Source organism: Manis pentadactyla, chromosome 4 (assembly GCF_030020395.1).
Source record: "Manis pentadactyla isolate mManPen7 chromosome 4, mManPen7.hap1, whole genome shotgun sequence".
Classification (NCBI taxonomy): domain Eukaryota; kingdom Metazoa; phylum Chordata; class Mammalia; order Pholidota; family Manidae; genus Manis; species Manis pentadactyla.
Genome location: NC_080022.1, coordinates 52,392,808 through 52,409,632, shown reverse-complemented (window position 1 = coordinate 52,409,632; position 16,825 = coordinate 52,392,808). Strand labels below are relative to the sequence as shown.

The 16,825-nt window shown below is 33.5% G+C and overlaps 1 protein-coding gene across 3 annotated transcripts in view; it reads left to right on the top strand.

Moving 5' to 3' along the window:
• The window catches only part of ITGB3BP (integrin subunit beta 3 binding protein), a 94,522-nt gene extending 77,737 nt beyond the window's left edge, over positions 1 to 16,785 (top strand). For 2 of the 3 annotated variants that reach the window (XM_036911293.2, XM_036911295.2), the window contains exons 5-9: positions 1,952 to 2,030; positions 2,430 to 2,523; positions 2,967 to 3,026; positions 9,784 to 9,834; positions 13,673 to 16,785. In XM_036911293.2, the coding sequence (XP_036767188.2) occupies positions 1,952 to 2,030; positions 2,430 to 2,523; positions 2,967 to 3,026; positions 9,784 to 9,833 (283 nt within the window). In that variant the 3' untranslated portion in view covers position 9,834; positions 13,673 to 16,785. The remainder of the gene's footprint in view (positions 1 to 1,951; positions 2,031 to 2,429; positions 2,524 to 2,966; positions 3,027 to 9,783; positions 9,835 to 13,672) is intronic. The other variant, XM_057500280.1, reaches the window with a different exon arrangement.
• Positions 16,786 to 16,825: the final 40 nt, after the last annotated feature.

Here is a 16,825-nt window from a genome sequence, read left to right as displayed (position 1 = left end):
AAAAGCAGCTTAGGCAGGTGAAGGATATCTTGAAAACAATTTCCCCAAACAATTGATACTCAGTCCATACAACTCTCCAAGGTTGTCAAAACAGTTTGCTTAGCTGAGACCCTCATAACTATCTTGAGAGAGAGAACTACTAGTAGGTCCTGTGGGGAAACTACATTGCACAACTCCTAGGGGCACCATTCACATCCTACTATACCTGAACAGAGCCCTTGGAGTCATTCAAGATGGCAACCCTGCAATACCCAGCTCTTTCCACACAATTCCCTGAGGTTTAACAGAGCTCCATCAGTGTCTTAAGGTATTGTAAGACAGTGTGGAAAGGCTATGCCACTCCAGTCCTCCCAGGGAAGGGATGCACGGTAAAGAGCCCCTAAGATTCCTTCTCTTAGGAAAGTAGTTGACTTTCCTCGGAAGCTTTGCACCCCTGAGGCATCTAGTCATTTTAGGTATACTGTAGGAGAAGCTCTTGGATGGAAATCACTGAAGTCCTCTTCCTTCAGGCTTTTGGAGCTCAGTGGAAGGAGGTGGAATTCCTTATGACACTCTCAAACTGAGGTTCCAGTGGTAAGTAACTGGAGCCTCAGACAGATAACTTTTCCTTGAAAATACGTAATAATGAAGGAAAATTCTTAAGGAAAAAAAATCACCTCTAATTCCACTCTCCTTATGTATTTTTTAACTTTTGCATAATGCTGTCTCTCTGTCCCTTGCTTGTATACTTACATACATACTTAATTGAAACATACTGTACATATTCATTGCACATGAAAAGTTTACATATTTGTCTTATTTTTAATAGCACAGAAATGTTAATGGATAACACTGATGTGATTTTGAAAAACATTTAAATAGAACTTCTAGTTTCTCACATAAAATCAATAGTATAGATTTGTACTCTTCAAAACAGTAGTCACTAGCAGCCACACCTGGCTAATGAGCATTTGAAATGTGTCTAATCTGAAATGAGATGTGCTATGAATATGAAGTACACACTGGCTTTTGAAAAAAAGTATAAAATGTCTTGTAAATAATTTTTATTTATTACATACTGAAATGGTAATACTTTGGATATTGAGTTAAATTAAATATATTATTAAAATTAAGTTCACCCATTTCTTTTTACTTCTTTTAATATAGCTTACTAGAAAATTTGTAATTAGGTATGTGGCTTACATTATATTTATGTTCCACTGCATTGGTATAGATTACCATACACAGTTATGATATCTTAAAATTGGACAAGAAAAACTAAAATCGCAACAACAAGGGAATGGTTAAATCGTCTTTGATATATTCACTAGGAACATAATTATTCAGCCTTCAAAAATTATAGACATGGGTGATGTGGCCAAAAATATGTATGTAATATTATATTTGAAAGTATGATATAAAGTTATAGAAATGTTAAAAAAAAAAAAAAACCTAAGGGAGTTTTCCCAGAATTCTAACATGCTAACTAGAGATACATTCAGGAGGTAGGGTAACAGTGACATTTTCTTTGTTTTCAAATTTAAAAGACTGCCCTTGTTTCTTTTTCACACCGAAACATATTAAAGCCATAATATTTATTTTTTTATTTTAAAAAATCACTGGTAACACTGATTCACAGACCTAGATCAAGATAACTAAAGAGTGGTACGTGTATTAGTGTTCTTAAAGTATACTGGTATTGCGGAGAAAGGAGCAAGACAGCCACATCTTCTCTCCCGTGTATCCCTGGAGAGAAAGTGAGACTCCAAAGAACAGGATCATTGATAACACGTATTGTTTGCAAAGGAAGGAAAGATGGAAGAAGTGTTTACATCTTTTACCACTTTAAAAAAAGGAAAGGAAAGGACTAGAAAATTGAATCTAAGATCATTTAAAAAGAATTAAATCTCTGAAAATTATTCATGTTGAAATGTTTGATCTTGCTAAATACTATTTTTTTCTTCATTCATAGATTTATGACATTGCTATCTAAAGTTGAGAAATCGTCAGAAGAAATCACGGAAATAATGCAAAATTTAAGTAGTATACAGGTTTGCTGCCTTTTTTTTTAGACATATAATTTTCATACTTCTATTAACCCATTTGAAAAAAGGGAACAAAAGAGAAGCCCCAGATTGGGAAAACCTAGGGAATTTTTCTTATATGAATATTAGCAATAATATTTCAATAATATCGAACTTTCTCACATTTAAAAGTAAATTTGTAGTCTTTAAAATATTAAAAGTAAATATTTAGTCTTTTTTGTCAATAAATTATTTTTATTCAGGCATTTTAAGGCTTACAATAGTTGACCTACCGGAAAAAGTTAAATTTCCTACTGTAGACTAAGTTTTTCAAATAAAGGAAACAGTATACTTTTCACTAAGCTTGTCAGTACTACTGTATTTGTAGAAAACATACTTAATTCATTTAAGATGACTTTCTTTTAGGCTTTGGAGGGCAGTAGAGAGCTTGAAAATCTCATTGGTATCTCCTGTGCATCATGTTCCTTAAAAAGAGAAATGCAGAAAACGAAAGAACTAAGTAAGAAAATTTTACTGAGTTTTCAATGGTGTTCCTCCATTTCTTGTTTCAAACTTAGGTATTTTAATATTCTCAATTTTAGAGATAAATCTATTCATTTTTTCCAAATATAAATTTGATAGACTTTATATATGCCACTACTGGACATGTGATAGGAATACTATTTAAAGAATAAAATGCCACATTGTCTTTTACCAGGATATGTTACTTAAAGGATTCTTCTTGAATGTAAAGGGAAAGAACGTACCTTGGAAACTGGTAGTAGGTTTTTTAATGTATAGCTCATTCTTTAAATGAAATATAATAAGGTACTATATTTTATATTTAATACCAATAAATATTTAGTACTTTGAATTATTTTTTCTCATGTTGTTTCTTCCAAGACAAGAAATTATTCATATTCCATGTTAATTCTTAACATGAGTGCTCTTTTTTTCTTCTAGTGACAAAAATAACAAAACAAAAACTATTTGAAAAGAAGAGTTCAGGACTTACTAACAAAGGTAAAGAGTTGTGTTTTAATTTATTATATAAAAAGATCTTTTCATCTCATTTCACTACTTAAAACCAATCATCATGAGTCCTTTTTGAGTCTGTTCTTTTAAAAGACCACAAATCTCCTATGAAAAACCATATATATTGCATCTAGTAGAAGACCATGTCTGATAAGATCAACTTCCATAAAGATTGAACTTTTTAAATACAATTCTCAATTTAAGATTTAAATTTTATTTTTATTTAAAGTTATTTTTAAGAATACAAATAGGTGCAGTGATGCATTGACATATGGCAGTTTTTAATGGTGAATTTAATGGTGCAATGGTTATGAAGCATAAAAAGTTACTTTGTAACCTAAAAAAACTTCCCGATCATTAATGACCTTTGATCTACTGTGAACTCATGCCTCTGAGCATTTCACCAGCATGGGAAACTAAACTGGCAGATTTTAAGTTCCAATAACACATGTACAACCACACCTCAGTAAGCAAAATAATCATGGGCTGTAAATTAACACCATCAAACAAAGTTAAGAGGGATTATTTTAATATTACTGACATAAATGCCATTTAGCAATCTCTGCAAACAGAGGTAGGCCTTGAAATGGGTAGCAATGTTTTAGTCTACCATTTTTGAGTACCAGTGATTACCATTTATTGAGGACCAATAATAATTATGTTCCTAGCACTTGGACAAGCAGATGTTTACAGCAGCCCTGTAAGATGATTGCCATTATAGATAAGGAAAAAAGAAACAAAAAAGTGTTAAGTAACTTGCCCAAAGATACTCTTGCTTAAATGTCAGAGTAGTGATTCCAGCTAAAGAACAATCTGACCTCAAGTTTATTTCATTATTCCCTGTTGCCTGTTCCTAAAATCCTAAAATGAAATCATCTAGTCATCCCTGCTTTCAGATTCAAACATGAGGCATAACTGAAACTGGTTCGACGAATCTAGTATGTTAAATTGTTTTTAGGCTCTTAAACAAGCCAGTGATGATTTTGCAGTGCAAAGTGCTGGGATTCCCTGCCGGTCAGTTCCTACCTGGGTCTTGTCAGAACAGCGTCCATAGCAAGATTCCAGAGTTCATGTGGGAAGGGAGCTGACCAGGCTCCTGTCATTCAGTTGAACAGCTAATTTCCATTGTTATCCCAGGAATATAAGAACATGAAGATAGCTCTTAGAAAAACTAACATCCCCTTAACTAAGATCTGAGATCCCTTTTCTCCTATACTGTGTAACTTGATTATAATGTATAACTGGGTTTCAATGGATTCAATCTCTCCTAACTTGACAAGTTTTAGAGGATGATAATGGGAAGTTGGAATATTTACTTCCCAACTAATAGAAATCTTTATTCTATGCCAATGGTATGATTTTTTTTAAGTTGTAATTTCCCAGAACTAATTGGAAATAGTCTTTACATAGTTGGCTTTTGCCAACAGTTTTGAGAAATGAGAAAGAGAAAATTGTAGAATAAGTGAATTGTGACTGCTGATAATAATGGGAAACAATTTTCCAAAGTATTGTTTCTTTCCCTGAACATATGTTCCATGTGTAAAACAGCCATCTCCTTTCAGTTACCCAGTATATACCAATTTTTTATGTGTTTATGCATGATTAGCCTTAAACTATTTTCTAGTGTTTTAGGCATTAAAACTGACTTATCCATTACCAGGTTTTTCCCCTATGGGTGACTGTTCATGCATAGAGGAGAGTCCATCACTAAAGCACTAAATCCAACAAGCATTTAATTATTTGTTGTGATTTAAATGAAAACTGAGTAAAGATATATAAAATATATAATACATGTTATATATAAATGTATATTGTATATATTAAAATATTTAAGTCATCTTCCATTTTGTTTCCTGACAAGAGCAGGAAAGAGCATTAGCTCTTTATATTACCTGAGGTATTCGTATCTTCATTAGCTTTTCAAGTAAATTTTTTAAAAGAAATGTTGCCTGAACAATAGGTCAAAACTTTTTTTCTTTATAGTTTGAGTTTGAGCTATGTATTTTTACTGAGTGCTTTTCCCTTTTCTCTCTCTGGCTCCTAATAGGTATGTTTTTTACCTTGGTGGGTTGGGTTTTTTTTTTTGGCTGATGATGCATTTCCAACATATGCACATATATATGTAAATTTTTACTAAGTTAGTAACTTTCACCTCTTCTATTAATAAATGCATTTTAAGAGGATCTGTTAGTTTTTTTTGACATCTTAAACTAATTTGCTTTATATGTTATGTCAGGATCTAGCTCCAGCTTTTTATAGAAATTTCTACTTTACTCTTTCTTTTACTATGTTGTTACTCAGAATTGTTTAAATTTTAAAATGTTTTGGTAATCTTTATATTAGAATTTATATAGTTAGAAATTATATAAAAATCAACTCTATAATATGTATTAGATTTTTTAAAATAAATTATGAAAATGAAAAATTTTATTAGGTAATTATCAAAGTGGGAACAAATTGTTTCACTATCAAAAGAATGTCTTTTACTGGTTAGCCAGAGACGGGTAAGATTCCTCAAGGGAGGAACAACCTAAGACAGGCACAGTCGCAGGGGGGTCATCAGGTGAGAAATTGGGGATCAACAGAGGTGAGGCTTAGAACCTCACCCCCCCTGTTCTGAGAGAAATCTTCTGCATATGTGGATGTTTTATTGCCCTGGTCTAGCTTGGATTAACACATAGTCTACAGGCACACACCTGATCATCTACATTTGCTCTCTTACAACACTAAACTATGTTTTCTACCTTTATGTTGTATCTACCTACCACTTCAGCATCTTATTAAAAATAATAAAGAGAGGAATGTGGTATCCACATATAAATCAAGTATAAAAATCAAATGAGTATTCATATTTGAACTGACTGTTTATAGTTCATAATGCATGAGCAAAACCGAAAGTTTCTGTGATGACTGCCCTTGTACTGTTCACCATGTAACTTACTCACTATGTAAGAATTTGTTCTCCATGTAAGAACTTGTTCGTTATGCTTCAGAAGATTGGAGACTGACGAAAATTAGGCTTGGGGTGGATTAATGATTGTGCATTGAGCATTGACTCCCCTATACAGAATTTTATTGTTGTTAACAACCATTTGATCAATAAATATGAGAGATGCCCTAACAAAAAAAAAAAAAAAAAAAAAAGAATGTCTTTTAGATTCTTATAAAATTTTCTTAGAATAGTTAAGATAGACAATGCCAGAAGAACTTCAACATTTATGCTATTGTCCCTTCAAATTGGTCCTTTTAGTTCTATTTACTTTTTTATTTCAGTGCTACTTTAGCATCACTTGCAGTCTGTATTATAGGCAGAGGAGTATAATTGTAAAAATAACACTCTGGTGTTTTAAATAAATAAATGTCTGGTACACATTCTTAAGGCTTTTATATAATTTATTGAAGGGAATTTTAGAACATACACAACAACATGAAAAGGTACACTGAGATCTTCATAGCCTTCAGAACTAGACCTTGCAAATCAGGGAATGCCTTGATAAAGTGTCTGAATAAAAGAGGGTCTCCTCTACTAAATACAGATTTCTTAAATAAAGGAAGGCTTCTGTCTTTTTTCAGTTACTTAGGAAGTAAGCCTAATTTCACTTTCCTTAATAATATTGGCTTTATGACTATTACAAAAAGAATGAAATGAAAGGTTCTTTTCTGGTAGAGTTGGATGTGAATTTTCATAATTATTTTTAATTTGTTATGCTGAAGATTTAAAACATATGACCATTCATGGGTTGATACAGAGGGAATGTCACATTATCATCACATGGTAAGGCATGAAATTTATTTACTTTACATAATCAATCTCCACATAAAACAACTTCATATAAATATTCCTAAGTCAATAGAGACATTATTTAGTACTTAGTATTTTAATTTTTTCTGGAGATATTGGAAAAATGCCATCATTGTTTGTCTATGACTAGTACTTCCAGTAAACAAAATGTTTTTGAAAAGAATGTAAGCAAACTGTAGAGCAGTTGCCAACATACAAAATCTCAACACTTAGCTTCATTCCAAAACATATCTGTTTTGATAATAATTGTGTTGGTTGCAGTATGCATATTCTAAATGAAATGTAACCATCTGAACTTTACATTGTTCAAAAAGTTGATTGTTTCAGCTGAAATACAAAATATTTCAGAATTTCCAGCTCTGGCATTAAAAAGAAAAGTACAAACTGTAACATTCCCTGTTTTCTTGAGCTAACTTACTTTCTTCTTACATTGTAAAATTCATCTTTATTTTAGGACTTTAAAGTTTTCTAATTCTTGGACTACAAGAAAAATTTTAAACTCCTGTTCTAAGACTATAAAATAGTTTGATTGACTTTTTCATTCTAACACCCACTGAACTATTTTTTAACTAAAAATATGTTCTTTCCCCCACTCAGTCTTGAAAAGTATTCATCATATCAGCTAAATAATTTTACTCCTAGAAGACTACTGCCCTTTTAGTTTTTCCTATTATATCTTAACATTAAACAATACCCTTTTTCAAACAAATACTTCAATTTTAAAAGCACTAAGGTTTGAAGTTTAGACATGATAAGTTTTAGGAAAAACAACAAAACTTCACCCCATGCTTGGTTTATTTGGAGATAAAAAAATGAAGACATTGGTTTTGATGACACAAATATACTTTAATGTACAACTGTAGTCCTCAGCTCTTTATAAGGGTTTAACTGTCATGTATGCTGTACATGGTTCGGACCTTTCCTTAATAATGTTAATGCTCATATTTCACACTATTTATGACTATTTGGGGGATGCGTTTCAACTGCTTACTTGAGGTTTGTCTAGGATTTAAGGAAAAACAAACTAGTTTATTACTTTTCAAAGCCTTTTAAGTAATTTCTTCCATGATTAAAATTTTTTTTTGCTTTACCAGAAGTATGATAATTTTTATCTTTTAAATAATCATTAAACATTGTTTCAAACCATGGACTTGAAGTCACTTAATAGCAATTATGTGTTTAAGAGGTATAAATAACTTGATATCAGACATTACAAATATCCAGGTGCTCTGTATGTGCTGATGACAACAAAATTGAAACGAAAGACTGTAATAATTCTGACTGGTTTTCTCTGCAGACGATATTGATTATTTGTGTGTGGTGAGAGATTTGGAAAATTCAATTAAAGGAGTTGTGCAAAGGTTTAATAAATTTTCCTTCTACAGCATGTACACAGACATTGTTGCGTATTAAATCAATGCAGCAGTTCACAATATATTTTCTTTGAAACATAAAAATAAATAACATTTAAACAGTTCTGCTTACTACAGAAACAAATTTTATTTTCTGTGAAGCATTTAGTCATGTGCTATCACTGACTCATACACATTTGCCAGCTGTAACAAATTTTATAGACATTTTCTCCAGAGACATAGCTCACATACTATGAATTTTTAAATGAGCAAATGGTGAAGAAGGGATGTCAGCAATATAAAAATTGATCAGTTAAAAGATAAAAGCATAAGTAAAGAGATTTGTATGGTAGTCTTAATAGGTTTTATTAAATAAAAATACTATAAAAAGACAGTAATGAACAGACTAAAGACTAACTGTTCTTGAGGTGGAGAAGAATTATTCTGGCACATTTAGTAGAAATTGGTTTTATGTCACCTGGCAGGTGAACATTTTTTTTCCATTTTAAATCCTAAAGTAATCAGAAAAGCTTCTCAAAAAAAGAAAGAGATTCTCTAAGTGGCTTATATATTTTAAACACATAAAATAAGAAAGCAGGTATTTATAGTGTTATTTAGCTAATTATATAGGTAAGAGCAGAACTTGTATAAAAAGTAAATATTAGGTGATTTTTTTCCTCCAGCACAGATCTCACATAAGAGGAAAGTAGTCACTTTAATTCACACTGTCCCTACCATGTGCTTCAGCCCTTTGGAATCTCTCTTTTGGGACTCTGGGCCTCTCTATTGCTTCTCTCTACCTGGATTCGCTTTTTTCTTTCTCTAACTCCTGCTCATTCTTTAAGGTCAGCCTCAGATGTCACATCCTCTGTGAAACTCTCCCCAGCTCACCTAGCTAAAGCTAAATTGTTTTATCTAGGCTTCTATAAGGCTTGTATGAATGTGCATAAATGTATCATGTTGTAGTATACTGTAATTGTCTGGTTATAGGGTGCTTTCTGAACTCCTCTTTAGCAAACAAACAAACAGAAGTCTTCTCTCTATACTGTAGCCTGGGTCTGGTAGAGAACATGATAGAAGGTCCACAATGAATGTTCAATGAATAAATAAAAACAAATGCCCACTCTTAAGACTTTTTTTAAAGGAATTATCTAAATATTTTCAAATACTTATAAATTGCTATCTCCTTATATGTGTCATTCATTTTATGTATGTTGAATGCCTGCTATCAGCCAGGCATTGGTGATACACTAATGAGCAGGATAGACATAGTCTTGCCCTCAGAATTATGGAATCTACCCCAAAAGACAAGACATTATAATAAAGCAAAAGTATACATTATAATAATAAATTTCTTTGCAGTTTCCAACCTCAATTCTTAAATGTACCTTTTGAAACAGAATCAGGCAAATCCGTGGGATGTTGAAATGAGAATTTATAGCCCCAAAGCTGCTATTTGTAATATAAAATAAAACTTTATGTTTAGGTTCTTTATTTTAATTTCATTTTGATTCAGCACTTATTCTGCATCATATACTGTGAAAACTTACTTTGAACTGTTTTCTGAAAAAAAATTTTTTCTTTCTTACAGAATTGTGTCATCTTGACAGCTATGAATTCCTTAAAGGCATTTTAAACTGAGGTACTTCACCTTTCTAAAGTTTAGCCTTGTTAAATATCACTGTTTTGTTCAGGTGGAAACATTATGTTTACAATATTAAATTTAGTACTGTCTATGAGGAAAATAGGGACCTGAGCTTTGGAGCTTTAGTTGATATTGTACTCCATCTACTCTTATAAATAATAGGAGGGCAGTCTGACAAGATCTGAGTTAGGGACTTACTGAACAAGAACACTGCTGAGCTGATCAGGCTAGCTTTAAAAGTCAGAGAAGGCGTATTTTTGAATGAGTGAAGAAGGCTCTCCACTGAACACCTTTAGTATGAACAGCTATATACTGACCAGGTGGGTCATAGATCTGTATGGTACATCTGACTAAACAAGATAGAAGTCTATGAATTTTCAAATGGGCTGAATTGATAAATAATTATATGTTAATTAGTTGAACCTTTCTTTGAAAGCAGTTCCTGTGGGTTCAGCAATATACAGGTACAAATGACATATTTATAGATAGCTTATTTTAACATATTAGCTAGAAGCAATATGAGTCATGATATTAGTGTTTAGTGTACCTGCAACTGAAGGTTCACATTAAGAACTTCCCTATAGCCTGACTTGCTACTGGACAAACTATGCTTTAGAAGGTATCACCCCACCATATTCACAGTGAAATCCAAATGTATATGAACATTCCGAACTCTCCCTCATCTGACTACCCCTCACCTCTTCTTGTGCCATGTCTGTTCCTTTTCCTTGTGCCTCAGTCACTTCAGATTACTTGACAGTCGCCAGACACGTTCCTCAGAGTATCTTTCTCACTTCCTCCCTTTTATTCTTGTTCATCTGCTTGGCATACCTTTTCTCCCACCTTGTCAAAAATTTTATCCATCTTTCAAAACCGGCTTATAACTCACCTTACACTAGGCTTCCTTAGATCCCTGTCTTCCATGTTCTCTCACTGCTCTTTTGTGTATTTGTCATAGCTACGTAGCTGGTGTGACCAAGGAGGGGTATTATTAAACTCCCTGCTTCTGTCCGATGTCCTAGAAACCTGACAGTCATGTACTCTTGATACCACAGTGGGCAGCTTCCATGTGTGCACATCAGCTCCTGCCTTCTCCCACCGTAATTATTCCTCCTGACCTATATTGTTCATTATGGGGAATGACCCCATACAAATTTGCTCTTGGAGCCTTTTAAAAACGAAACCTTTATAAAATGTTAGAATAAGAGATTGTGAGTAAGGAAGACAGCAATCCAGGCCACAGACTGTATGAAGATCAACAAAAAAAGTGGGGAGTGGTGTTGAGAGAAAAGGCATGATTTTGGCTAATGTTAAAGGGAATACTGCAGGATATACTGGGATACTTTATCTAGAAACAATCAGATAAATCATTTTGTTACTGAAAGCATGAGGCTTAGTATAAACAAAGCACTTGCATGATGCCAACCTTTTGAAATCTAGTAATCAAGCCAATGGCACAAGATTTTTTTATACATGAAATGACAATATAAGGCAAGGTATGATAAATGATACAAGTTCAGGCTGTTCTTCTTTCCAGGGTTCTGGGTAATAGCAAGGCAAAAAAAGATTGAGTCTAATGAGGATCAAAGCATCATTATGACTAGTGTAGGGATTGATAACCTACACATGGCAGACCCTCTGCTAAAAGCTTGGAGTAACTAATGTGGATTGTGATAAGGCAGAAGTGGAATCTGTCTCTCCCACACTGAATCTTAGTCTTGAACCCTGTGTGCTCTCATAAACCTGAGGAGAAAGCTGAATCTTTGAAATAGACCCCATGTCCATGTACCACTACAAGAGTAAAGACCTTAGATCTGCCTGATTTGCTTCGCCTCAGATGAGAGAGAATGGCTGGTCTCCTTACAGCATAAAACTAGGAAGCACACGGGCCCACTGGACTTGACAGTAGACGAAAGGGCAGCTACTGGAAGAGCATTGTGTAAGAATAGTGATATGTAATTTGACTAGTAACGTGTGGACCAATGTTCTGGACTTTGGCCAAATTTGTCACTCTTCCACGCGATACAGAGAACAGAAGAGTTGACAGAGTTCCTTCCTCTTCAGACTGAGAAGTATAAACACTCCTAAGTGCCAAATGAAGAATAAATAGTATGGGAATACACAACAGAAATAGATCACCTCAAGATGGAGTGGTTAGGTCATTACTTACTTAAGAGTTCATGATTTCAAAATCAGTTCTAGTTATTCCACTGTACATTATCTCTGACAGAGAGCCATCCAGACTCCAGTATTAGAAACTCTGTACTTTACTAGTAATAAAACTTTGTAATAGGAAGCTAGAATTTGAAAAAGGGGAATTTTGATGGGCTGTGAAAACATCCTTGGCGGAAAGAACAACACATAAAAAAAGGCAGAGAAGCAGAATGAACAGTAGATTCTAGCCACATCATCAGCAGTTACCATCACCAGGCTAATAAAGTCAGACTTTATTCATTAGGCAGAAGTGGACCAATGAAGATTATTAGGGAAGTAACAATGCAAAATATGTTTTAGAATATAATTGCTATGTGAAGGATGAATTCTGTTAAAATACTGCTCATGAACTGTATCACTGTATCTGAATTGCTTTTCATCTGTATTCTGAGATACTCATCTCCAGAACCAGTCTGACAGTGCAGAGAGAACACACATGCACTCCTCCCTGTTCTTGTGCTATGACCTGTATCACACTGATCAAAATACTAATTTTCCTGGATCCTGAATTTAGCCTCAGTCTTTTTCAACACACTTTTTTCCCAGCAACCATGATCAGTTCATGAAACTTGTTTGCAGCATCTGGCATTGTAAACAGAGAATGAGATTTCGGTAAGATGTCCAGCACCAGCTCTACCGTCTACTTAGCTATATGGCCTTACCTTAAACAAGGCACTTAGTCTCCTTAAACCTTAATTATAAAATGGTACTGATAATATTTACCTTATGGGATTGTACAAAATCATTAGCTTAATTAGTACCTCCTCCAAAGTAACTAACAAATGAGTTTTCCTTTCCTCTACAGTATTATCATTAGTTCTGGTAACTGCGTTATCAACATTTTGTAGGAATACTAAGTGCTGAGTGCTTAATATTTGAGTGCTTAAAATCTGTAGGCATTCAGACCAGACAACTCTCCAAAAGAGTTGGCAAAAGGTGTTTTTCAACTTGGCCACTTACCTTCTTCTAGGACAAGAGGAATATAGGAAATACATAAATATTTCCCTCTTATGAATAGGGAGATACAGGGGCCTGTCATGACTTCCTTCCTTCATAGCTGCCCATGTAAGGAAGGAAAGGTTATTTCAGGAGTGATTGGTCCACATTCCCTTCAGGAATATATGTCATCAGTTGGCCAATGGTTCTTCAAAGGCTTCCTCTCATACAGGAATCATAAGGCCAGATAAGAACCTCTGCCACCACTAGGAGTCCCCAGAGGGACACACTGAATAGGAATGTCAGTAAATACTGTCTCTTTTTTGGGGGGACAGCTGTTGAAGGAAACACCTGCTGAAAGGCCCATAAGGCTTAGAGACAAAAGGAATGTAGATTTTGTGTTTTCAGTAGGTCATCTTGGAGTTTTAGAACTCGCTCAGAAGTATCTCAAGATCCATCTTAAAGTGAAGAGTGGTGTGTCCGAGTACTCATATTGACAATTATTTGTGAAGGTTAAACTTGCTAAAGAGACACAAAAAATAGCAGATATTACCAGTATCTAACTAATTAGGTACAAAATTACATGGTGAGTGTTTTAATCATTTCTTAAGTCATGTATGAGATGCATATTAATTTGGAAACTAATTCTTGATGATTTAATAATCATCTTTTATATATCCCACAGGCATTTAGAAGAAATGCACTAACTATGAACACCAGCTTCTGCATCTGCGTGATCATATTTAAAGGAACAGAAGAAATGTTTGTAATTAATCTGCCCAGTAAATACCAGATCATAGCACTAGGCAGGTGCGTGTCTAGATAAAATTTCTTGCAGCTAATTTAAACTTTCTACAGACACCAGTATATAATCTCAATGTAAATAATACATTTCTTCTTGACCCTTTAATGTATGCCAACACATAGAAAAGGAACTTACATTCTTTATCATGTACACTTAGCTATATATTTTAAAACTCAGATTAATGGTGAGTGGAATTAGGTACCATTATTCCCATTTAAAGCCCCAGATGTATTAGTTAAATAAATTATCTAATTATGCATTGACTAGTAGCAATTAGATTTTTTTTTTTAACTTTTAAAATGTATCTAGAAGTTTATTGTGAGCCACTGTGTTAGGGATGAGTTTTTATTATACTCTATTTCAATGCTTGTAGAGAAAAAAATACATTTTCTAAGTTTTAAATTTTTCACACGTTTTATAAAATATTAGAATGCATCTTTCAATGGAGACATTTAAAATATGAAGTTGTTTTTGCACTAAACTACACAGATGACACCGAATTTAAAAGAAAAGACCTTTTGTAAAAGGCTGTATGTGATCTCCAAATTATTTTGAAGCATTAATTTAAATTCTCTACTTTTCCATTGTGGTGTTTTATATCACCATCTATTCTGTTACAAATAAAGGAGAAGCTGGAATTACAGAATGTTTTATCACATTAACACAGTTTTTTGAAACTTTTATACTTAGACCATTTATTTCTTCAGAGAAAAAGGTGCATTTCCCCTTGTTCTTGCCCTAAGTCTTGACAAAATTTTTAAAGATGTTACCATGTCATTTGATTCAGTGTATCATGAAAATAAAAATACTACATGAAAATATGAAACAAAATTTAACATACTAAGATTGAAAGGAACATTTTCCATTTAGAGAAATTTCAGATTTACCCTTAAAATGAAAATGAGTTAATTTTAACTATTAATTTAAATGACCTAGAAACTAAACAATAACCCAACTATTAAGCCTAGTTGCTTTCACTGTTTTTATTGGCACTATTTAATTATTTTAAAGATATTGTTAAATATACTTTGTGATACTGTCCTTATAATAGAACATTACCTAAAATATTCCAAAAAAGATCATTCCTTTGTGTTCTAAGCATTGAAAACTAACCTTAGAATGTAAGCCAAACATATAAAGAAACCTACATTATTAGTCAGGAAATAAAGGATTAAGAAGTAGATTGCTCTCATATGTAATCCAAGGTATGTAGGTATGTGTGTAATGCTATTAAATCAGTTACTGAAGTTTGACCTCTTGATACTCTAAGCTTTTGCCTTTCAGAACAGCTGGGTCTACTAAGAATCATTTCCCAGTTCTCTTCATTATAGATCAGATGACTCTCGCTTTATCACCCTTGGAGGCCACATGAAGGACAAAGCAGAAAGACCCACACACAAAACTAATGTTTATAAGGGGGGCAGGGTGGGTGCTTCACAGAGAAAGTGGGGGATACACTTGGCCCTGATCTTCCAATGAACATAAAGGAAGGGACACCAATTGAGACTTGAAACCATTGTGTTACTCCAGCCATTACTTAGTTACATCCTATCCATCTTTTACTCTTTCTGTTGAACAGAGAGACTCCTCTGGCTGCCTTGACTTTTGTAAATGTTTCACTCACTTAGTTGTGGTTTATCATTTGGACAGAATGCTATATCTGGGATTTTTCTCCCCTCTCTAAGCCCTCCAGGAAAAATAACTTCTGTATGCCTTGTATTTGATACATGAACATACACCCTTCATTTTAAGGAGCAAACCTATGATTATTGGCAGCAGAAAACTGCATCTCTCAGAATGGTCCTTCCCTCTAAAATGAACTTGAAAATAACTTAGAAGGGCTCATTTTTTGACAGGTATATTAGTGAAGAAAATGAGAAATCTTTAATATATTTGTACAACCTAAATATCTCTATTAAACATCCCAAATAATCCTGAGTGTAGCTGAGAGAAGTGCTTTGCAGTTGCCTATTTCTGTGATCTTAATTCATCACTGGACATTTTTGGTATTTTGGAACCTAAACTCTCAAAGTTCAAAGTGAACTCTTCTTAAACTGGTTTCTAATACATGTAAGAGATACTTATAATTGCTACATGTCTCCTAAACTACAGTGTAACATGATATGATTAGATTAAGTCACCTGGAAAATGTTTTTATTTACAGAGAATTTACCTATGAAACATCTTGAGTATAGGTGCATTCTATTTTGCTAGTATTTATATAATACTTTTCAAATAATGTTTCTCTATCCCAATTATTTACAAATTAGAACTTCCTCGTCACTGATATAAATCAATATCCTGTGTTAAATGCAAGTATGCTACTACAAAAAATAAAAAAATAAGACCACACCAGCCAGCCAAGATGCTGACGTTTGGGCAGTGATTACAGATGGTGACCATGGACAGGAATGTTCCTGCTGATTCGGCAATGATTCAAGGCTGTTTTTGAGTACTGGCCTGCCCTTTGAGTCTTCATGTACATTTGCTATGAGAAAGAAATACTTCTTGATTTTTTCTTTGTCTAAACCTGCTTCCTTTATCACACTTAGAAACACCTACCCTTTTGCATCAGCCTGTGGCTGTCCATGTCTAGAGCCAAGTTTTCTTTATGTGTGTATGTGTTTGGCTTGCATTGTTTTAAAATATATCACCACTTAGTGAATATGCTTTGATGGATGTCTTAAGAAAGAAATCTGTTCATTAAAAATATATGTTAATAGGAAAATGATTGTTTTATTTTAATTACAGAAACCAAAGAAAACATACCTTTCTTTGAGAAACTAAAACATGGATATGGATACATTATTTTTACCAATTGTCTACTATAGTGAAGATAGGCTTCTGCTAAAAGAGACTGATACAGTATTACAGGGCCAAATTAACATGAAGCATGAGATGAATCAATGGTTATGGCAGTGGTAACCTTGAACCATGTTGTAACAAAAAAGAACTGCAGGTTGAAATCCTGTATAAGACCATTTCAAATAAACAGAATGATCTTAGAAGTTTCAAACTAGTGATCTTAACTAC